The sequence below is a fragment of the Lineus longissimus genome, chromosome 2 (assembly GCF_910592395.1).
Source record: "Lineus longissimus chromosome 2, tnLinLong1.2, whole genome shotgun sequence".
NCBI classification, from domain to species: Eukaryota; Metazoa; Nemertea; class Pilidiophora; order Heteronemertea; family Lineidae; genus Lineus; species Lineus longissimus.
This window is the reverse complement of record NC_088309.1, coordinates 4,240,472-4,265,109: the sequence shown is the minus strand read 5'-3', so window position 1 is coordinate 4,265,109 and position 24,638 is coordinate 4,240,472. Positions and strand designations below refer to the sequence as shown.

General features: G+C 41.1%; 1 protein-coding gene across 1 annotated transcript in view; it reads right to left on the bottom strand.

Moving 5' to 3' along the window:
- Nucleotides 1–111: 111 nt before the first annotated feature.
- The window catches only part of LOC135502641 (neuropeptide receptor 15-like), a 38,827-nt gene continuing 14,300 nt past the window's right edge, over nt 112–24,638 (bottom strand). The window contains exon 2 of the mRNA XM_064795599.1: nt 112–2,796. Within this exon, the coding sequence (XP_064651669.1) occupies nt 2,070–2,796 (727 nt within the window). The 3' untranslated portion in view covers nt 112–2,069. The remainder of the gene's footprint in view (nt 2,797–24,638) is intronic.

Here is a 24,638-nt window from a genome sequence, read left to right as displayed (position 1 = left end):
CATCGGCGCCTCTCTTCCCGGATTAGAGCTTCTCGAGACCGATGCGCTTCGACTAAACTTATGATACAACGACAGAAACCGACACACCCAGATATTTCAAAATACTCTCTATATTTTACTCGCTGGTACAATCATGCAGATAACAACTGATACATAATTAAACACTTTATTACATAACAATTACATTCTTGTCAAAACTTTTCATCATGCATTCGATTAAAAATGCCTGTTATGATACACCATGCATCATGAAAAGACGTGTGGAGACTGCCTTTGTAGTTTTGCAGCCAAGCATACAGAGGTTTCGAAACGTGCTAAATGCTTTCGCCTCTCGAGTACTCTAATTCGTGAATGAACTTTTTTATCTAGTGTCGTTTGCAGGGTCGTTTGTCTCTCAGCATCTGACCCCGCACTGGCCACCTGACATTAGAAGGCGACACTCAGAAAAAACAGGCCAACCCCGCATCACTGCATCATCATTTTAGGAAGAGTGTCCGATCAGCCTAGGGGCTCTTCATCGGTATAAAGCCGATGACCCTCAGCTAATAGCTGTGGAAATTCTTTGACTTGGAATGGGGTGGTCGGGATGCTATCAGCGGTGGGAAGAAATAACGTATTCGGTTATATTTTGATGAAAAACAAACTAGATATCTGCCCTCTATGTAATGTTTAGCTATACACTGAGCAATATTAGGCAGGTTTCGAAACCCTTACGAAGAGCTACGAACGACGAAATTATATTTAATCGTACTTCATGATGACGTCTTTGGAAAATTCCCGATATCTCGAACAACCAGAGTCTTTCAGGGATAGAAAATTATTTATGAGTCTCGCGTGAATAAATTAGCCGGTGACTTGATGAAACGACAGACCTTGGTACTTCGTCGTTCGTAGGGATTGCGAAACCTGCCTATTAATGACGTCATTGTCGACAATGATTGCTCTTAGATATATTCTGTACATATTTATACTGGTTCAACATTAATAAATTATTATTGCTTTGAATAAATAACCTCATTGTATGATACATATTTCCACAAGTAATATCTGGACAAACACCGATATTCAAACGGGATCCGCTAACGAATGAGATAACTCGCGCCATGTTTCTCGGGCATCGATGGGCACCACTTCGAACATTCCCGATGCAAATTGACGTCGTTTTGAAGCGATTTGATCTTTTTGTGATTGCTTATCGATGGATACATGAACATGAGACTCACCAAGTAGGTCCGGTGGTCACACATAAATTCTGATATGATATACGGCATTTTGAAAACTAAAACAGGCGGAATTTAATACACATCGCTCAAACCAAGGATACATTTCCTTGCACTAACCAATCTGTCCATGAACTTCCTTTCAGTCTGACCAATATATTGATCTACACGTTGGTCAACTTGCATATCCAACTGTCCAGTCGGGTTCGTCCGTCCGTCACGTCAGACTCAGCGCACTTGATGAGAACTGGATGCTGGTGCCATCTGGCGCCAAATGGTCCAACCTTCTCGAGGCACACTTCGGTCCCCGCAATAGCCTGCATGTTAACTTTAAAAGTCAAACTTCGTCTATTCACGTATCTAATTAAAAATATTTTCCTTCAACAGAGAATACAATTCGTAGAAATCTAAACCACGTCAATTTATTTTTGTGATATGAATGTGTTCATCAGCATTTTGGCCTGCACCATGACAACACAAGCATCATCCCATCGGATGTCGTTGAGCCCCAAGGGTCAACCCAGCCACGGCATCCATGTTTAAGAAATGTAATGGCATTCAAATAGTACTTTCCGTGCCATCCGGCCAGAGACAAGGAATGTACCTTGCCGCCCATCGCAAAAGACGGCGGTGATTCCGCAGTATTTCAGGAAACGGCCAAAAACGTCAAATTCAGCACTTAGATTTCAAAATGTAGGCCCTAGCCAACGACCAAGAGGACTCTGAATTGTCTAAGCCTCTGAATTCTTGTTTATTTTGAAAATTTATCATGGATATAATTATAGCTTCTGTTCATTTTTACGTTGGTAAAAGAACACATACGTCGTTACAAAATCGTTGCCAAATTTCTCACATTTCTGACACCGCCGTCTGTTTAAGACTCGTGAATCTTGTCGTTGCTCGGGAACCACCAAAAGAGTCCAACGTGGTCGAGCGCTTGTAGTCCTTTCCTGTGCGACAAACTAAAGCTTTCTTGAACTTCCTTCTGAAGTTCTGACTGAATATACTATACATGATGGGATTGGCGGCAGAGTTGATATAAGCGAGTGCGTAGCCGAAAACTTGGAAGTTCCAAGTCATGTGGAAGGGTGTTGAGGAAAACGTGACGTAGAACAGCAACACCTGGGGAGGCAAGTAGCACAGAAAATAAATAATGATGCAAGCGACCAACATCTTGACGACGCCTTTTCGAGCTCGAATAGCGTCCGAAGACTTTTCTTTTTCGACGCCGTTTTCCGACTTGATCGTTTGCCGCCGATGAAGCGACGTGCCGGCAAACAACCGGATGCCGATAACTGTGTACAGGCAGATTTGTATCACCAGAGGGATAATGTAAAACAAACCACTCTCGATGAATTTAAAAACTGTCTTCTTGAGGAGCGATGTCGCTCTGTCTCCGGAGAAGACGAGGAGACAGAACTCTTGGGCGCTTTTTGGGGGTCGCTTCACGATGTTGTAGAGGACCGTGGGCAGGCCCATTACGACCGCCAGCGGCCAGACGCAGGCTATCACACCGAGGATCCGCTTCCGACTGCAGAAGATGTGCGCTTTGATCGGGTAGACGATGGCAATATATCTGCAAAGAGACAAAATAAAATGCGATTGAGTAAGATGTGAGATAAAGTTGAGGTGGTGGTGAAACTGATGCATGAGTTGCTGCATTCCTGCATCGTCTCGCACCGAGAAAACAAACCGATGAAGAATAGAACGCTACAATATAATGCTACACACACGACTGTCTGTCTCGACTTGGTTGTCTCTGGAGTCCAAAAAATGGTAAGTATTATACATGTACGTCACCACACTCGTGATATCATGTCAAATTTGAAAGCTCAATCTAAACTTTGAATTCAAAAAATGAATGGAAAGAGATTAAAGGGGCATTGTATTGACAGTTTGGTAGCGCACGATCAATGCAACGGAGGGGGAAAGACGGATTAGAACCACTTATCCTGCGTTCCCATTCAGCTTGGTGAGACAGATCAATATCGTGATTTCGTCATGCTTGTAAATTTTGTTTTTAGTGCAATTAGGTTGTCGTCCATCACCAGTGAAATGCGTTTAGCACCTTTTGAAGATGACGTAAATCGATGGTGTTAGGTTTTTATATCGACTCATTGGAGAATGGTGCTGGTCCTCATCTCCGCGCAGCGCGTCGCCAATGCATCGACTCGCACAAAGATGATCGCTGCACGGAGGGTCCAGTCGGGCATGACATTGGTATAATGTGATTGCAAATGATGAGAGGCTCCGCGGTGACTCGTTGAAAGATAGCAGGCACTAAATTATCAAACTTTGGTTCTTCTAAAAAGCGTAAATTCTTGGTCAAATGATGAAAAGTTATACACTATTTTTGCCTCATTTGCTTCCTATAATGTAGTTTTATTTGGAAAACTTAATAACGTCAAAGCAGCTTAGCAGCATTCACGACCTATTTATAGAGAGCGGTAATTGGAGAAACCATAGCTGGTCCGAAAATGTCAAGACTTTTCTCAGCTACCACTTTGAAAAAAATCTGACAGAAATGAGTTTCGTAGTTACTGAGAAACTGGCTTGACGGTGTCGAAAATGGGGAAGATTGTATTGAACACGAGTGTTATCCGCAAAACAGGTTAATAAGTGCATTTTCGTGTTTGCTTTTAAATAGCGAAATGAAATTCACAAGAAACTCGTATTGTGTATTGTTTCCAAAATAATGATGAAGTCAAGAATTTCAAAATCTGTTGAATTTGATACGTGAGAACGAGAACGTCAATGGCGGTTTCTTCTTTCTTCGGTGCGTAAATGTTTCATCCAAGAGAAGGTGTTTTGCGTTTTAAAGAGAACAACACAACTTATATTGTAATAATGTTCCTGATTTATGGCTTGTGAGCAGACGATAGAAACAAATCGTAAGGTACAAAGCGGGAATCAAGTTACAGTAATCTCCCATGCAGTGATTTAGGAGTACTACATGGAAGCAGGTGGGAATTGTTAGATGGTACGCCGTTGAAATTTCATATTTGACTTTTTTTGCCTCACCTAACATCTTAAGAGCTTAGAGGATTCACTTGAGTTGGGTGTTTCTATTTGACTTATCTCAATCGATACATTCATTGCTCAGGGATTCTCAGCGGAAGGCGGGGATGTTTATCGAAAGTTGCAACCTCAGTTGACAACTGCGGTATAGTCCTGAACATTGGTCACGATCCCTGGTTAGTCCTATAGGGACAAGTATCCAGGACTGATGGGCTGAGGATTGTTCGAACCGGTGCATTGGATTCCCAGAGGCACCCATCTGGATGGATGATCTTGATATGCCGGGCAGAGTGTGATCGAACGATAAAGTCTTAGAACATTGGCAGTGGCTACTGGACCTATTGCGCAGAACAGGCATTCACATCTTGCAGTGAGGTAGCGTAACGGAGATTCTTCTTCTTAATACCGGCCTAACTACAGCCGCATTTACATGGATATTTACTTATCATTCCCTTCAGACCATTTCTCAACAAGACGACCGGGAACAGAGTACCAGTGTTCGCTCTCAAGTGTCTGGTATACGCTAAACATAATTATGACGATTGACTCAAGATACGTCAATTGCTTGTCAGTGTTGGCCCCTTTAAAACCTGATAAGTCTGGGTAAAGTGTATGCGATTCGAGAAAGCAAGGTATTGTACTATATACATGTACTCTAGTTTCACCGACCAAAACTGCCTCGAGTTTTAAGACCAAGTCGGAAAATGTCCTTTACTTGGGACAACTTGATGTCACCAACATATTGTCTATCCGAAATGAACATGAAGGACCTGGGCACGGTTGTTTGAAAGCACGTTACAGGCCGTGTGTCCGTATGACGAAAGAAGTGAGAAAATGTTGGCTAGGAAAAAGCTGCAGCATTCTTTTGGCACGCCGCCTACTGATCGTAGACTACAAAAAGTCGCTACAAAGGTCTTCGTTAACAACATTTTATTTCCAACAACGCAAACCACACGACAAACGACCATCCCGTAATAGAAGCGTCTCGTTATCTAATTCGCAAAAGGAATCCTCACAAGGCTAACTGATTTGATAGCAGGCGTAATTGCGCGCCTAACGAAGGCATGGTAACATCTTTTCAAGTTGCTTTTTTCAAGCCTTTTTCAGCCAGATGCACTTCAAGGAATCTGCCTAACTATATTTGCTGAGCTACTCTCCTTCTCAGTAGCGAGCGCCGTCTCGTTTGAGTGTCAACACTCAGACGGGTATCCTCGTTGGGCCGATCGGATAGGCAGATCAAGCTATTGGCAGCTACGGCGCGTAATCATTTCTTTCCACTGCAGCTTTACGCGAGGACCCCTAGCGGCGCATAGCGGCAATCAACGAAAACTACCTCAAGCAGTGATAGTCCCCCATGTTTCTTAACGTCGATGCAACGGCACCCTTAACTATTTCGACAATCAGGTTTTCTATCCATGCTGCTGACAGCCTTTAATCGAGCCAGATGATAAATTAGACGTAATATTTTTCTGGTGCTGAAGCTGCAAAAACAGCCAACCAACCATGTCATCCCAAATACCCAATGCAATATCGTATTAAACTACTGTTCCAACATGTCTTGGTCGTCCTGGCATAAAATTATCAACTATGAATGGACAGAAATACGCAGGGTGATGGACCTGCGAAATACAATGAAATAGTTCGGTCGGCCTTATGATCGGCCTATCGGGGACCCTCGCCTATCAAGACACAAGGATACAAGGAGACTCGGCGGCAATCAAGTTTTCGTCTTGCTGCAATTAATGTACACCGAGTTAAACGGTTCTAGATTTGATTTGCGCTGACATGAGGAATGATTGAAAGCGAGTTGCCCCGACTGATACACCCGGGGAAAGCAGCATCTTGATCTCTTGATTCGATTGTGTAGAGTGGGGACGAGCACAATCTCTGAATTATCAGCGTCTCTAACAGACATTTTCCTCGAATCACGACAGCAGTCGTCTTCTGCGTTTGCTCTAGATCTTGTTTGCGGGTGGGTGACATGTCACAAGTACACATAGAAGCACCTTCGCCGTGATGCCCGCAGTAGTTTTTTGTTGGAGCAACTGCGCTGGCTGAAAAATCGTATTGCGGTACGTTTCCTGGCGTAACGGGATGCTTACTGGTAAATTAGTATGTTAATGAAAATTCCGCTGTTCGTGATGGAATCTTTTAAAATCCAAATCGAATTGTTCCATTTACTTTCTGAAAGTTTGATGTGAAATCGTCGATTCGCCAGAATGGTAGATCGTATCACTTCAGCTGCTCACGATGGAATTATACACTTAAAAGTTGAGCTAATGGAATGATGTCACTTCCAAAGCAACCTGCCGGCAGCAAATCACATTTTTTAGCAATTATTTAAAGATTTTAAAAATTAACATCAGCGTCATTGAGCCTTTGATTCACTCAGAATGGTGAAAAAAACACGCTGACGAAAAATTGCATCGGTGAGCTGGAACAGTCTCCAAAAAATGTGCTCTTGTGTGGCGAATCTGTTCCCTCCTGGAAACCCGGCGAAAGCAGTCCGTGATGCTATACTTTTCAACAATTTGTGGCATGGTAAATCGACAAAAAACAGACCTCTGGACGTATGAAAGGTTTAACCTCAGCAGCTTTGGGCAACACGATCGATTAAATACAGTACGATCATCCGGTCGATATCCCAAAACATGCAAACCAAATTTTCCAAGAGTTAAACGTGATTTAGACAACGCACGCTGTATTCATTGGAAAAATTTGATAAGCGGGGTGAGGCAGCTTCTGTTCGAAAAAGTCAAATCAATAAGAGAGTATCTTTTTCAGATATTCTCTAAATGGATCATCTCCTGTATGACAGCTTGCGATTGTTACTCCACGTCGCATTGAGAAAAAAACTCAGATCATGCAAGAAGTTATCGGCTGGGGATTTTTTAATCGGTACCGAACTCAGTGTAACACACCTTCCGTACGCGTAACTGAAAACGGCTATCGTAACGACAAAAGGTATTTTTTCCCTAGTTTTATGGTCTCTTGTTGTATGAATCTGCCACGTAGGAGAGAATGTAAAAGACGAATTGCGAACTTTACATTCTAATTACCGTTTCATGCCTCCTAGCACATAAAATATCTGAGAGATCGACTTAAAAGACCAGTAATGTTTAGAAATCGATCATCCATATTTGTTAGAGTCATTGTGTCACGCGAACCTGGAGAAAAAAAGAGGCTACCTCGTACAGCGCAACATCTGTGCCCCCATAAATCAACCTGATGCACGCAATCATATTGCTTCTTCGTGTTGCTATCTATACATGTACTTCAATACTGATAGGCTAGGGTTTATGGATGGACGGACCTATACCAAAGAGTTTGACGGATGTGGCGTGTGTCATAAAATATCACGTTATTTTGATATATGCGAACTTTCATGAGTGACGTATCTTTTTGTCACATATTGGGTCCATCTGCTGTCGAATCAAACAACCGCGCTGTTGATACGAACGAATTCCGGGACATACGCAACGACAACAAGTCAGCATCTGAGCTTGCCTGGCAAACGTGTCGGGTCCAACTTAAGTGCAAATTCGTACTTCAGAGGGCCTCTACCCCCTCTACTTAATCATACCAGTTGCGTAACCTCTCTAATGCGGAGAAAACTGCACCGTCACGACTCTCATTATTGTCATAATTTTGAGAATAAAATATCCAGACACAAAATTTAATTCTTGGCGGCAATTTATACTTTAGTGCATTGAGTCTGGCAGCATTCAATAGCGTGAAATGACGGATGCGTTAAGAAACATCTATGGCTTCATTTGCCGATTGCCTATCATCTGTAAACCGTTTACGGAGATATTTACGACGTTGGTTGTGTCCATTTAGTAGGATTGCAAAAGCAGCAATCACTTTTGGTGAGATAAATCGCGCAAGATTGAGATAAGGAGAAGCAATGCACATATACCCAAATCAATTAATGGTGGCTTAACCTCTGAGGAAGAGTTGTTCTGAGAAGGATGCATTGGCGCGTATATATAGAAAAAGTGATGGTGTACATTGTATATATCTTTAACTGCGATCAGAGAAAATTCGGGTCAATGATATGGTCACTATTGGCGCCGTTGGCCACGGCAATGACTATATCACGATATTCTTAGCGCCAACGCTGAAGCTGATGAGGAAGTTAAAGAAGCATGCAGTTGATGTTGATGAACAAAAAGTTGTAGAAAAGGCTGAAGCAAGTGCTGAAGAGGAGTAGGAAGAAGATGAAGAAGAAAAGACAAAGATGAAGACCATGGCATTTTATAACAATTGTACAACCGATTACGTTGGATTGTCTGACGTCACATATGACGTCAATCGGTCGTCTTGGACATCTTGGACATCTTTGTTGAGAATGAGTTACCACTCTTCACTAAGCATGTCTTCAAAGGCGAAGAATGCGAAAACCAAACAGAACAGTTTATACGAGAAAGACTTAAACATTTGAAACACCACCAAGCTCACGGTTATGTAAGCCTAAAAGTACAATTTAAATGGCGCGAGAGCGAGAAAGACCCTTCCCTGAGGCAAAGTGATAATGAATGGTCTTAAAGGATATGGGAGTGGTGGTTTTATTCAATAAGCAGATGTTTAGTAATCGATTTTTTGAAGCTCATCCGAATTACTTCGGCCTGCTACACAGCCGCTACTAAATGTTATTTTGTTGTCGATGTTATAGGCTACATTGCTATTTCTTTCCATTGGCAAATACGAATTTAAGTAGGAAAGACGCCTATTAATCAGCTGCGTTCCCAGAGGAGGAATATCTTTAAAGTTTAGAGGTCTCCTAGTAGTATAAAGTTCCTTAAAGATCTAGCAATGAAAGCTGACTTAAATAACGCTCTCTCGTTAGTGATAGATCAAAGCATGTTAAACTTAGTTCATCATCTTTGATACTTATATCATTATAAAAGCGTAGTGATATTTCAACGAAAGCGTGGTCATTCGTATGACATCAAGTCTAACAGCCCGAGGTTGATGACGGCGTGAGTGAACTTATTACCTGATTCCTTCATGTTTGAGCAAGCGTACGTTCCCTAAATGGAATTGGTAACCTAATTATCACCGTGGTATTTGAACGCGTGGCCATTTTAGGTTTCAGAAGATGAAATTCGAGATCTAAGACTTGTCTGAAATATCCTTAACCATGCTTAATGTTTGCTTATGACTTTTAAGTAGGTGTTGGACAGCCATATTAGCCTGGGGCTTAGGAGGAGGCTAATTGAAGGAACCGTACATTTGCTAATTACAGGTGGCTGTGTAATAGCAAGCTCATTATTTTTATGATATGACTTAAAGGAGATGTTTTGACGGACCTCAGTTGTTGGCTTCAATGGACACAGTAATGAGACGGAAGAACGAGCCCCTTATGTTCATCGAAACTTTGACAAAATTATACTTTTTTTAATGTAAACATGTACCCACTGACTCGTGTGAAGCGTATAACATCTTTATAGTTCGGATGTGCCAAGACGGGAAGTTTTGCTTTATATCAAAGCAATCGTGGTGGTAACAGTTAATGTATATGAAGTATCCTTAACTCGAAGATAGATTAAATCTCCTCCGCAAGAATGGTGTACAATCCCCCAATTTTACCCTTGGCCGAAAATTACTCACTTGAATATGCCCCTTGGCTCGACCCATCGATAATATTTACCACAGTGTAATGTCAATTGCGGCGATCTGAGGCCAATAATTGCCTGATTGGCCATATGAGGCAAGAAAGATCAAATCAGGGAAAACATTTAGACAAAATGTGCTCCTTATGTAGCAGAGGTTATGATTGATTAGGTGACCTTTGGTGTTGCAGAGCTGTTCTTGACCAGAATGCAATAGGAGGTGGCCCAACCCAGAAAAAATCAACAGGGGTAAGAGCAATGGTACATGAACATGAGACTCGAAAGGAACGGTGTGGGAGTAGTACAAAAAATACAAAAGTGGCAATAACTGTGACTGACCTACAAGTATGCTACAGTAGACGAAGCTGACGCTACGGGCGGTTTGTCGAAAATCTCAATTTATGGTTTTGCCTATGGAGCACACCATATATAAAGCATCTGGGCAAATGAAGCTGATCAGAAGAAAATCCCCATTTCATTCATTTAAAGAAACAGTTTTTGATATTGATCTCTTTTAAGTAGCTTTGATAAAACTGTGTGCCTTTCTTTCTTGCAAAGGCTTTCTCAAGATGATGTAATTTCTGAAGGTAATCATGGGAACTAGCCATAGCATACAGCGAACTCATCAAAATAATGACCAAAAAAGAACTGCGTTAACCAAACACACAGGCTGCAGAACTAACCATCACCTTTGAGAAAAGCTACCTCGCCGAGGGGATGTTGATCCATCCTTTGACAAACATACCAAAATGACCCAATTTGGGACTCATAGCTTCCACGCCCTGGGGAGGGCGAGCGCTCTGGCTTCATCTTTCCCTATGAACTGTTTTTCGAGGAGATTGTGCGACTGCTTTCTCCCTGCGGGTGGGTCATCACTGTAGTTCTAGTCAGCTCGTCAAACAGCAATTTCTTCTAAGCGCAAGGCTTCATAACATGTCAACCACATTCTGGCACTGAATAACAAATGTAAGTATCAACAACTTAATTTCTGAGGGATTGTAAGCTTCTTGCCAAGAACACGTTTTTGCCGGAAGATTGTTGGTGACATTCGTGCAAAGTAGTTTAAAAGGGGTTCACGACTGTCAGAATTCTGTTTTTTTCTTGGAAAGATTTAGCGGAAGCACCAAAATCTGTGCATATCGTCTTAAAGATCAAAGGGAAAATTTGATTTAATTGCTAGGTGGGCGCACTCGTTAGCAAATCATCAAAACGGTGCGTGATGCGAAGATAGTACTAAGCTCAAAGTAAGTGTTTTTATCAAAGTCTCCAATGTTTGAAATATAAAAGCCTCGTAACAGACATCCCACACTGGCAAAAAATAAACTCCATAATGTAGTGATTGCCACTTTTGTCGAAAACCCGACGACAACGCTTGTAGGGGAGAAAAATCGTGCTTCTGGAACGTGACAAATCGAATGTTGTGTGACGGGTGTCATCAGACATTGGTATTATAAATCTACCACTGATATTTACGTGCTAAGCTATGCTAATCCTTTGTTATCATAATCCTACCATTGATACAACACGCTTAACTACATAACAAAAAAGATGGCTATCTATTGTTATTATAACTCTAATTACAGAAACGTCCGCGAGAGTCAGCGATAAATCAAGTTAGCAGTAAAAGAACTGTTCCCTTCCTTTCAATTGACAAGGCACCTTACTTGATAGAAGAAGTACGTTGTGTCACCAGGGTTATATAAAAAGAAAAGACGAGGCCAACCTGGTTGTGCCCTGGCACCATTAGGGAGAATCGATTGATCTGTAGGTCGAGGTTTCGCTATGCCGTGAGAGATCATTACGCTCGTGTTAGTGGTTCGAGCGGAAAGAACGTGTTCGGGGAATCTTTCCTGTAGCCAATTGGTGAAGGGTCCTCGATCTTAGTACATGTGATGTGAAGAATGCAAGTGATACCTTTTGGTAAAATTGTCACCACTGTTAATTCATGTCATTAACCGAGAACAAGACCAACCTTGGAGTGAAACAGGCTATACGACTAAAGATTATTCTGCGGCTTGAGTGGACGTGTTCTCTTCCAGTCAATTGATGGCCGGAGGTCTTCCGCGAAATAAAGAGGGGTGGAAGTCATTTTACACAGTGAGGAGGAAGTAGTCATCAGTGTAGTTACATGTACATGTAATGAAGGACCAGGCGAACTTGGCGATGTCGCTTTGGGAATAGTCGAACAACCAATCTGTTGAGGTCTTTCGATGTCCGGAACTCGTATCAGTGGTGGCTGATGAGTTAGGTTTTGCATCCACGCTGATCTGATGAAATTACCGGCCAGACCACCTCACAAGCAAAGTTTTTTTGGAAAATATACAGCCCGCTGCTCCGAACACTGTGGCAACCATAATAGCATCGATTGCGAAAATCGCTCGCCAATGATATGTACCACCGAGAGGTTGCTGACTCCCCAATAAAGCCAGCGAGCCTGCTGAAGTAGTCTGTAGAAGTTTGAAATGTCCTACATGGGGAACACTTTTTCCAGGAGGGGGCATTTGCCCCTTCTACATCGGTATGGCAAGGGGGTGTTAAGATGATGATACTTCTTTAGCTGGAATGACGCATTTTCATGATGCAAGTCAAACATTAAGGTTTTTTTATATACTTAAGACGTCATCTGATATACCATGAATATACACGTATCTTATTTTATGCTCAATCAGGACTTTGAAGGAAGAAGTAAGATACAGAGTACATTCCTTTCTGCTCAACATGCCAATCTTGCTAAGTGTCAATTTTCGTACACATTCAACCCCATATTCCAATATCAAAGACACAAAAGCTTTTATCGCAAGACAATAGCTACCAACACGATATTCATGCACTCTTTGAGCCCATTACGCCCTTTACCCCATACCATCATATTCCACTGCCGCTTTTTAAAAAACTGAAACGCGGAGTCGCTTTGTAAAGACGTTTACTGACATATGAGATGAAGTTTATGCTGTTGATAGCGAAATAAAGGTTCCTTTGGCGAATAGTCAGTAGTGTGTTCCATTTGGACGACATGCCCGTTTATTACCAAAACCTTTTTTTTAAGTAAACGGTAAACCATGTACTAGGATTTTGCAAATATGGGGGATGATCTTAGAGTAACTTGTCATTAGGTCGTTACATTTTTGATGGACGTTGGGGGACTGATTTGATGCTTTTATTTGATATTTGAGATGGTCGAATGGATCAATTTGAGTTGTCGAAGCGAGGTCTTTAAGGAAGAATCTTTGGTGTGGATTCCTTTCATCACTCTAAAAAACAGTCCATCGCCACCTTTTTAGTCGTGATACTACCATTCCTTACTCAATCAAAACACAGTATCATGTAGAAAGTCACCGATGTAGTTGTACATGTAGCTATCACTCTTTAACATACAATGCATGCGAAAAAAACCAAATAATGAGTTTTTATCAATCCCGCTCGAGCTTCTTTGACCGGTGAGAGACAGGCAATCCCGCTGTTTGTCCACGTTCAAAGTAACCTGGCGTTCGTTGGCTACCTGGCTAATCAACCGAGGCAATATTATATGATCGTCGTATTGACCATGAGCTACAATACCATATACCGTCTTTAATATTGAAAGCGTCAAATCATTCAAGCTCAAATTCTGCTACCGAGCATACTGATCGACGTCACTATTAAACCAATAGCATTCCGCGAAGATGACGTCACTGCAGCTGCTGCCCTCTATTTCCCCATCGCTGAATTACAGGCAATGTCGGACAAACATGCGGTTTCGTAATGGATTCAGGCTTTCTAACTAGGGCAGTTAGATTCAATCTGGCACATGTCCGAGTGTTGGAAATACTACATAATTGTTCTGAATATTTCTCTCTCTGACTCTATTGTATCATTCATGCTAAAACAATGCAGGGTCAAAGATAATTGACTTTGAAATAAGCTCAAATGCGTAGAAATAAGTGTCGGTGTCCGACTGTCACGTGACTAAAACGTCATCAATATCTTATGCAAATGACCTTGTGAGCTATAAATAGTAACTTCGCGGGATGCTATTTCCGTCATGCTGAACACACAGCAGAAAACCATCATCAACAACCAAAATATTCAGTCACTGAAGTGGAATTGGCAGACCGACGAACGTTGCCATCGCAATCGCCTCGACTCGGCCCTTGTGACGACCGTTGTTGAGGTTCGTACTGAGCTCTTCTCTGATAGACGGACCTGGGTCACTGCATTGCCAGTGCGATTGGAAGAGATCTGTACATAAACGTCAGACATCAAATCAAAATGTGACATTTTCAAGGGATTCCATATCAAACTACTACCGCATATTACTGAACTTCCAGCGGTATTGCCTCCGTACGATGTCTGGAAGCTGAGCAATGTCAATACATTGAGGGTCAAGATGCCACCGCATGTCAATAAACTAAGCTTTGATTACAGAATTGCCGTCATAAAAAAGAAAAATAAGAATTTCATGTTTTGCTTGTCTTTGTTTTCTCCGATTCTAAGGTCTGTTTCTATCATTTAATTGGGTGCATAATGTCTTCTGTCGAAGTCAGTCGGTGGTAACACGGGAACACAAAGGAAGCAGTTGTCAAAAACATCACTGAAAGACTAGACAAGGGATGCAATTTCCTCTAAACAATCAACCAGTGGATACGTTCAGAGACTTCTGTGATAACTTCATCTAGGTAATCAGCGGATCGAGGTGTTGGGCTACAGAAGCGTGACTTGTGATATCGTTTGAAGTCACAGAAGACACAAGGAGGGAAGTATGTATTATGAAGATCTCGACGTGGCGATTTTTCCTTTGCGTCTTGATTTGTCTTTCTTTGTCACCATTACGAACTGCGATAAGAAGATACAAGACGAGCTATATATTTCTCCACTTGTTTTGTTTTGATCCAATCGTGAGCTTTGATCTAAGTAACATAACACTTCATATTTTCTCGGATCGCAAAGTATGAGGGATGTTTTTTACCCTGCATAGCTAACCCTTCTAGAAATATGTATCACTGCATCTAAACACACTCAAAGGATGAACGAAATCCGTGAAAACTTAGAACCATGCTTTTGTATCTTGATTTTGCCTTCGAATTTCTTGGCAGAAAATGCTTACAGATTCCTCATCCTATAGAAAGAAGCTTGCACAATGTAAAAAAACCCTGGATTCCCACGAAAAAAGAGTGGGGATTCATGTATAATATTATTATTGCCTCAGTGGAATAGTTAAACTTATCATAATGCGCAAAATGCACCTATAATGCACCTGAATAGCTGTTGATCGAAAGAAGAGCCCGACCCGAACAGTCCCCACACCACAGTGTCTAGAGATGCTTGTCAGAGCTCTGAGTTAGCCAACTTGCCTTTACAAACCATTCTATAATAAACCTGAAAAAAATAAAGACTGATAACCTAATCAGAGAATCAACAGGTTTCCTCAACAATTTAAATCTCACCTGATTTATACATTCACACAAAGGATGTACGAAATCCGTGAAAACTTAGAACCATGCTTTTGTATCTTGATTTTGCCTTCGAATTTCTTGGCAGCTTTATCTGATCAAGACCGATATTCGAGTGAACTCAACTGACTGGAGGAGTGCCTAATCTTATCTACGAAGAAAACTAAACCAATACATTCGCCAGTGAAACAGAACTCGGCAGTGTCGAAACGTTCAAGCTTATAGTTCTTCGCCAATTGTACGGAGGATGGATAAAAAACAAGACGCAGTTGCCCGACTTGGCTGAGAGGGATGGTATGTTTAACTTTTCCGCTGAGGCAATTAAGTATAGGAACTGTATCTTCTTGGAGCGAGATAATCAACCTGTTAACATTATTCCTGAAGAATGGTAGCAGGGTTTTTTATAGTCTTTTGCTTGTGAGAATTTATGTTTTTTTATTCTTAGAACAGTTTTGTGGAGGACTGAGACCGCGTCAACGCCTGTGACCGCCTGTGTTTTCACTGAATGCGATTGCGAGAGGGCTCACGTCACGGCACTCTTATTTCATGCTTCACTGCAGCCAAACGAACCAACAAAAGCTTTTGCTTTGCGTTATCGCATGTGCGATGCGTTGTGCGAATTAACTTGAATCGCACAAGGAAACGCGTAATCGCTGAGCCGAATTTTTTTGTGGGGGAGGGGTTGTGGGTTCGGGCGTTAAATAACAAAGCCCTAAAACTGAACTCCCTCTCAGGCTTTTTAGTTACCAATTGGTCAGGTTCGATATATGCATAGCATAATGTTTGAGAGCATGCTGTAAGGGTAACACTGTATCATAAAGGTGGTGAAACTATGTATCCCTTTCACATAGTTGATACTTAGTGTACCTAAACAACCTGTTCTCTGGTCGTAACGGATACAGCAAAAACTTTGACAATTAACAAAGGCTGTTATTGAAGTACAAGCTAAGATTCGATCGGATCGAATTCCTACTACTTATTCAACTTGATTGATATTGAACGCTACCTGGGTAAATCAGAAACAGCTGTACCAAACAAAAGACTCGAAAGCAAAGGAGGGCTCCGACAAAAACTCTGATAACGTCGAAAATCTGCTCGGAGGGGAAGGCAGCTACATGCCGTCTGTCAGAGGATGTCATGCACCTAATGTACAGCAAAAAATAACCGATATCGATTCTGATTGCTCAAAGTGTTTGTCAATCAGAATAAGTCGACTTGGTTTCTAAGCATTCTGATACAACTGAAAATTCATCAAATTCAAAATGTGGCCCGATAAAGTGATGTGTTAGATAAAAAGAACTAAAATAAAGTTCGTACATAAACAACATATCCATCCATTGAAGCTCAGCAAAATAAAAGTCATCACAGCACAACTAACTGATTGATTTCAAGCTTATTCCGGCGTGAATCCTTTTGAGAACGGGGTATTCTACCAATGGGATGGACACCACTGTAGGACTGAACCTGACGATAACACAAACCTGGTATCGAGCTGGGCATAACGAAAGGTAACAGCAAATATCTATTCCGCCAATACCAGTTTCTACCACATCTACCCGTTGGCCATGGTTTCCTTTCGGCTCGATGCATCAGATGTCAGCTTCGTACAAATGTAGTCACACGCCCATGTCGACCTTCATGCACACGTCTTTGACATAGTGTATAGTCCGTGAAGATGCATAGCTGGTGCACAGCATGGGAAGCTCACGATGCCCATAGTTGCACTTGTCAGTTTGAGCCTATCGCCTCCCTAAGAAAGCTGTTTCGTGGGGATCGATGTTATCAAGATTTACCCTGATAACCCTTTGATAAAACATTAGAACAATGGGCATTACGCCTTGGTGCGGGCTTTGTTTAAAGACGATAGACCGTGGGCTAGGTCTGAATTCTTTCAACTGCGAGGTAAGCGGCAAAATACCACGAGTAAAGTGATATGACACGAACGGTTTAGGTCTTTAAGGTTGCTCGCCTAATGTTGTCTGCAAAGGTCATTATCTTAGCTATACGTAATTTGTAATACAGGAGACCAGTATTTTGCTCGTTACCGCCTTTAGGGATGTTAATTGACTTGCGGTGGACACCCCGGGCTTCCGCAGGAAATGATAAGATGCGGGAATATTTAAATTTGGCCGCAATCAACTCGTCCGAGAATGGTATATACGAAAGTTTCGATAACGAGGAATGCACTCTCACGAAATGGTGACAATTATTCATAAAAAAGTGCGACATCAAGGAAGTTATGTACATTGTATCAACTAAATATACTATACATGCAAATGTATAGGAGCTGCCAATGATATCCACAGTTCCAATTCATTACTCAAGACATTCCTCTTTAAAGACACTTCAATGTTTGACTATTTTTGTGTGGTGGTGTGACTCTTTGATTGAGCAAGCGCTTTAATTTGAACATTGGTCAAGTTTCAGTGGAAAGAGCGCTACATGTATATCAAGTGTTATTTATTTGTGACTTCTTGGGCAAACGTGATCGGAGAGCTTTTGAAGATTTACATCTCAAACAGGTGGCACCATGTCCTGCCAAGGATTTCATTATACATGTACCTCTGCCAACAACATGATACCATAGGATGCCAATTCAATATAAACGACGAAGTGTTGAACCACGATCAAAACGGATTTTCAAATGAATGCAATTATACTGTCTGAATGGAACTTTTAACGATATATCGTATCACTTACCATCCTGAGCAGTCCATATTACATTCGATAGAATGCTTCTTCTACATTTTAATCGTTTCAATTGACTTTTTTTCAAGTTGGGAATTTCACTAACAAGATATTCGGATTGCTGTGTTGCTTTTAAGATTTCGTTTAAGATGTCACGTCTCATAATGGGTTGACTTAGGCACATGAGTGCAGCCAACAATGGTACAAAAAAGGCTATGTAAAAATTTGTTATTTTCCCTTTTACCGAATTCTTTGAGATGACACGGTACGGAAATAAATCTAGCAAAGTTTTGCCTTCGGAAATCCTCAATGCCGTCGCCGGCTTCAATCTTCCTGCTTGGAGAGTACATGTACAATATATAGTATATAACCACGTCAAGAATGCAACAATTTACCAGAATGTTCCCATAACACGCGATCAAGCCCGACATCGAAATATTGCAGTAAGGCGTTTGTTCAGACACTTTATCATGGTTCAATCCGCACTCAATCTGCAATATCCAATAATACAGCCAGATCAGTGAGGCGCGTGGAGGCTGACTGGAGAACAAGCCAATTGTGGCCGCGACATCCATCTCTGCCGTCATCAATACTTCATTACTCTTTTTTATCACAAGACATGTTATGCCGATAGCCTAAAGGGGAGATTGAATTTTCTTTAAGTTTTATGAAGGAGTGAAAATATGATACGAAGCTTCAAAATTAAGGCAAAATGTAAAACAAAACAAGTATCGTTTGGAACAAAGCATCTCTGATTCTCTTTTCAAATTGCGTGACATAGGTGTTGATATTCTGGTAACAATAAGCGACCTTTTTCGCTCAAAGAAATTGGCACGAGGGTATATGCTTCTTGTTGACAATGTAAAATCTCTGACGGTTTGTTTTGCTTTCCCGTATCATTACCCATACTTCTTCAAGGCGAATGTTTACAACATTGGATAACAAGAACATATAACTGTTCCCAACCTTTGATGACAAGTTTCGCATAAGTTGAAACGGATTTTGCGACAAGAATGCCCTGACATTTCTGTATGATGAAGTCAATTGTCATGATATCTTAGTTTGGATGACTAGAGCATGCATTATCTGTGTATTTATGGGCTATTCATGTGTTATTTCGCAACTCATTTTTCTCTTTAGCGTGATTGTTCTTGTGTATTTTTAATGGGATTTCGATTTTCACAATATTGTTGAAGGCAGTACAAATGGCTTTCCTTGAAAAACTAACTCTACTGCGATAAATTGAAAAAAGTGCTTTCCCTAAAAACGACACTATTTTACCCATTAACATTTGAATAGACATCTTTGGAACAGAATTCACCTTTCAGTGCATTGATCCAGCAGGTTTGCTCGGACATTGTCCAGGCCCCTTTAAAACACACGGCCATATATGGATATGTAGTAAACAGTATATCATAGACTCATCCATCAAAGCTGACATGTCACAAATCCCCGTAAACACTTTTGGTTTTCAATGGCACCGTGTGATCAATAACTTTGACTAGCCTAAAATACATGGATTAAGCGACATATCCGGTGGTTCATATTTTTGATGCTACAACATCCATTCCTCACGTTACCCCCATAGAGCAATGCTATATTGGCCTCACATTGGTTTTTATCCATGCTCCCGAAATCGAAAAAAGGCACATTCTTGCACTAGTATATTTCAGTGCACTCGTTGGCCAATGAAATATTGCCAATGCAACAGCCGCAAGTAGTTTTTTGATCGTTCATCTGTTAAAAGATATCTCCAGGGGAAGCACGTTGTTGTTATACCTTATACATTTTTATAAACAGCAACACACGTCTTGTTTAAAAGTGGACGCAGAGCCAGGATAGGCGTTCAGAACCTTCACAGCAGACGATTCCAGGTACATTTGTTTGGATGTTGCCCGAGCGCAATCTGAATATTGAAATTTTCTGTCGAGTACGATTAAATTCTTACGGTACACAAATGAACTAACTATTAAGGCTACCACTGACTTGTTACGATAAAACTTAGTGTTCCCCACGTTATGGGCAACATTGTTCTTGCCTGTATAACGTACTACGTGTTTATGCATTCAAAAGCAGCGTTCAGAATCAATTTGTTTGGAAGCGTCGAAGCAAAATATTGTCAAGTTGAGTGTCTTCCCAAGCACTCCTGTAACAAAATATTACGCCAAGCTCCTCTGCTCAATAAGACAGCAACTGGAAGAGGCCGTGTGTAGACCAGAGCTTAAAATGATGGGAATGTTATCGTGTATCGGTCTAGCAAGCATTTCGTTCAATCACACCATGTGGAGGAGAAAATTGGTAATTCCGCTTTCATGCGAGGTGTTGCGCGATAGATCGACCTTTTATTGGCGGATGTCGCATGTAAAGAGCCCCAAAGATATACAGAAAGATTTGATTAATTAGATCCACTCTCCTCGCATCGATAGGATCAAACTATAAAACACTTCAACTGCGATGCCAAGGCCACAAAGGACAATAATTCCATGTCATCTTTCAGCAATTAAGCAACGCGATTGCCGCTATTTCGTCCTATTTGATATAAAGTGCAGCAAACGTCGCCATGTGAGCCAAGATTATGTCGGTAATGGCGGCAGGCAAGTGCTGGCTGCTCACCAGCACTTAAAGGCCTGCACCGTTCGTTGAAAATTTGAAAATTTGAAAATTGAACTTGAATTTAATTATTTTCAATTGTGTACATGCACGCACTGAATATCTATTTCAACATAGACTGATAAGTACAATCACCATTGAATTTTTATTGTGGCGGATTACAAAATATCTTTCGGTTTTTTTCAATAAACAAAAAGTGTATTTCGTGATTTGTATTTTCGAAATCCGCATGAAATGAAATGCCTGCAAATATTTGACGGTAATATTGTTAGAAGGTACACTATAAACGAGATTATATACCCTCGACTAATGATATATGTATACGAAATGAAGTAAATGTACAGTGTTCAGTCATCTTAACTGGTCCATCCCCCGAAGACAACTTGTTTAAATAACACATGGACAAATAAAATTACATTATTTGTCTTTGAAGTCAACATTTAACATTTTAAAACTCATGACTGAATATTATTAGAATTTTTCGAACTGAGTTTTGATAATTACGTTCATATTCAAAGTGGTTTGTGAGCATCATAGAAGGCAATTCGAATCTGATGTTTATTAAGAGAAGATTGGAAGACGCTTCGATTCACTTTATCTGTCGTGTTCTTAGCGCGTCCCAACGCCACTAATTGCACGGACGTCGTCAAAAATGACAAGTTGCTAATGAGGATCGTTTGAAGCAATGTAATTGGGGATTTAAAGACTTATAATCCGGCTCGTTCGCAATTAGACCAGATAGCGATTTTCATAAACTATTGATTGCTTTTTTATTTCTATTGTGCGAGGTGGTGTAGTGCGGGAAACTGGACTCAAGCTTAAATTAGAACCAGATGAGTATTCGCAGGGAAAAACAAGAAAGGAATTTCCTGCTTTCTGACAAGAAGAACATATTGTTTGCGACAAAAACATTGCCATTCGCTGGTGAAGGAATGTCATCCAGTCGATAACGAAGGAAGGCCACATCTGCTTTCTCAAGGGTTAAGGCAAACCACGGGTAATTCTCGGGTAACAATCGAAGTTTATTTATTTGTCATCGTATAATATCCGGGGTTACATTTTGTAACGCGAGGCTAAGCTAAGTGTCTGCTGCCGTTTAACCTGCGATTTCTCCCAATTAAGAACAGACACACGGCAAGTCGCTCTACAAGAAATGCAGTTAGCTCTAATACGTTTCTCATTAGCATTTTAGCAAAGCTTGTAAACTTCGGTCGGCTACCCTGAGGTATCGGATGTAGATTCGCATCCAGTTCTTGCCACTGCTGAGAAAAGGTACTTCCTCCACGGGAGAAGGTAACAACTGTTGAATTGAGCTGAATGATTTCTAACTGACTCAGTCGTGTTCGTGCCAGTGTTTCTCTCGAGAACGGACTGCTCAGGTGATAAGATAAATCGTACTTGTCTCGCCATGGTTATTTTAAATGTCGATGGATCAATGTTACAAAGGGAGGCCAACATTTTACAGGCTATATTTAACAACTAAGTTGAAAATTTCAGTTACTACTAAAATTAAGTGGAGTCTTCAGAACATTTACTTTTCCTAATTTTTTTGCCGTCTTTGTTCGGATGACCAAAGCTCACTTGGGAAATGGAGGGGTGCGCGAGGAAGCCCGTCTTCTTCCACTTTTTAAAAAATTCTTTGATAGCCTGATGCACCCGACCAGACCACCGGATTCCCTTTCCCATCCATTTCCATGATTCTCATCAGTAACTCCCTTCGTCCTCGTGACACGAGTTCAGTCTCACCAGAAAACTCTAGAAAATTATAAGTATTTGCATACAATGTTGAACCGTGCTTGTCCAGCCCAAATATGCTGAATAATACATTGAAAGGTGAAATGCAGCGAGGAAGTATTCGATTGACGGTGCATAATGTATTAACTGAATTAACAGCTAAGATTGGATACTGGGTGCTCAGGATAGGAATTTACTTTGCCCCAAAGGGGCCCAAGCTGAGCTAAAGCGAGATATCAAACCATCGGTAAAATGTGGGGTGCATATTTGTGTTGGCCGAAAATCTGAACGTTTTTCAAAAGCTCCGAACCCATTATTCGTACGAGTGTGGAATTGCCATGTTTGGATATACTTATGTGTGAATATTTCAGAACAGATTTCACGCTGTCGTCTCTACAGTCATTTGCTTCTCTAAGATTCAGTTCCCAGAGATTCCACTCCAAAACTGTCTGCGGCACATCTTTGACCAAGGTCACATCATCGACAACACGGGGACTGAATTCGTCTTTCGAAATTCGATGTAACAATATCCAATTATTTACCTCGACTAGGAAGGCTAAAATCACGCCTGACAGAACACGCCAAACACAATCCTATTTCCTTTATCGCTTACAGGATTCGAATCTGTAAATTCTTTCCAGGCAGGAATGAAAAAGGCAAAATTGCTTTCAATTGTAACCTAATATGTCTTTGAATGCTTGGATGAATTTTTCTGCGCTCGGATGATAATTGGAACAAATCGGGTTTAGCCCAAAGATACATGTAATTCATGTATGGAGCATGAAATATATCATGTATTCTTTTGCGTTTCTGATTATATTGATGTTTTTTTAATTGAAGAAAATTACTGTGCGATATATATTTCAAAATTAATGAGCTACAATGTAATTACTTTACTGCTTTAAAAGAATCTGAGCTACAAGTATGTATCGGTACCGGTTCATTGGGCCGTGGCCAAATAGAATAAGAGCAAAACTACTTGGTTAAATGACTGGCTGGGATGTATAGTAAGATACTCATGCCTTTAGAATATGATTTCACCATAGACTTGTTTGTTGGCACCAATTTTCCTAGAACTGTTTTGTTGGCCCCGCCTAATGCCAATACTGTTTGGTCATAGATGTGGCCTTGTCACACCGGGTTCCACAACAATTTGATTCGCCTGATTGCTGCCAAATTATATTGAACTCGATTGATCAGCGCTACGCATCCCCTTCATCAGCCAAGGCACTCCCCCCTCATCGGGTCGCCATAATGACTATACAGTATAATCATGTGCTAAGGATTAAGGATGATAGCCTTCAAAATAATCTCAGAGTAACGCTAAGAGAAAATAAGCATCTTCCAAATGAGGCTTAGTCCATTTCAACCGGAGACAGGACACGGTATATATTATTTATCGGTTAAACCGGTTTGGAAGTGAAGTTATAGATAAACCTCAGACCCTGTTTCTCTTTAAAGATTTCCTGCACATCAGCGTTTTTACTAAAAAGGCTGATGAAACAGACTGCCAACATCCGACACCGTTGGAAGGCAAGACGCGCAAGATTAGCAAAGTCTCCAGATTACAAGTGGTTTCATTAACTTCCGTCTTGAGATCTTATATCGTGACAAAGTCTGATGGTATTACGTCAAATCGGAAACAAACTGGCCATGGAGAAGGCTATCAATTGTATAATCAACTAACTCTCGACAACACGACACTTGCCCCTTTAGCTTCAAGCCGGGGCTTCGAAGCGGGGAGGAATCGATTATCTTCAGGACGATTTCACTCGAAAAACCACTCCTGCTACCACTCGCCGCCCCTCGATAAGCTAACCCAGCTGCCTTGTCCGCGTTAGTTCCCCTCATTCAGCTGCGACATTCGGAGAAAACCGCAACCCAAACCACAAAAGTTACTTTTATCGAACGAACGCAGATCAATGAGTATCATCTTCAACTTCTGAACAATGATTAACAGCAACAATTCAAGCCGTGTCAGTCGTCTATAATAATGATCCAGCGAATTGGTAGCATCCTTTGACAAATTAGACTTATCTGAGAAATGGTGAGGTTTTCATCCATTCTACTCGGGTCTCGATACAGATGGCTTAGTTATTCTCATTTGTAATGAAAGAAAGTCGCAAACAGGTCACTGAAAAACCTGATAGGTGCTTTAAATGATGGGACACAAAGTAGAATATTGGTCTGTGATTATTCAGCAGCGTTCTTTGAGTTTAAACTGAATGAGGCATCTAGGGTTTGCCCATCCCAGCTCAGTATTTGAGGTAATATCTGTCGAATGCTGGACTGAGATCAGTTGACGTTTAATAGAATTGACTTGG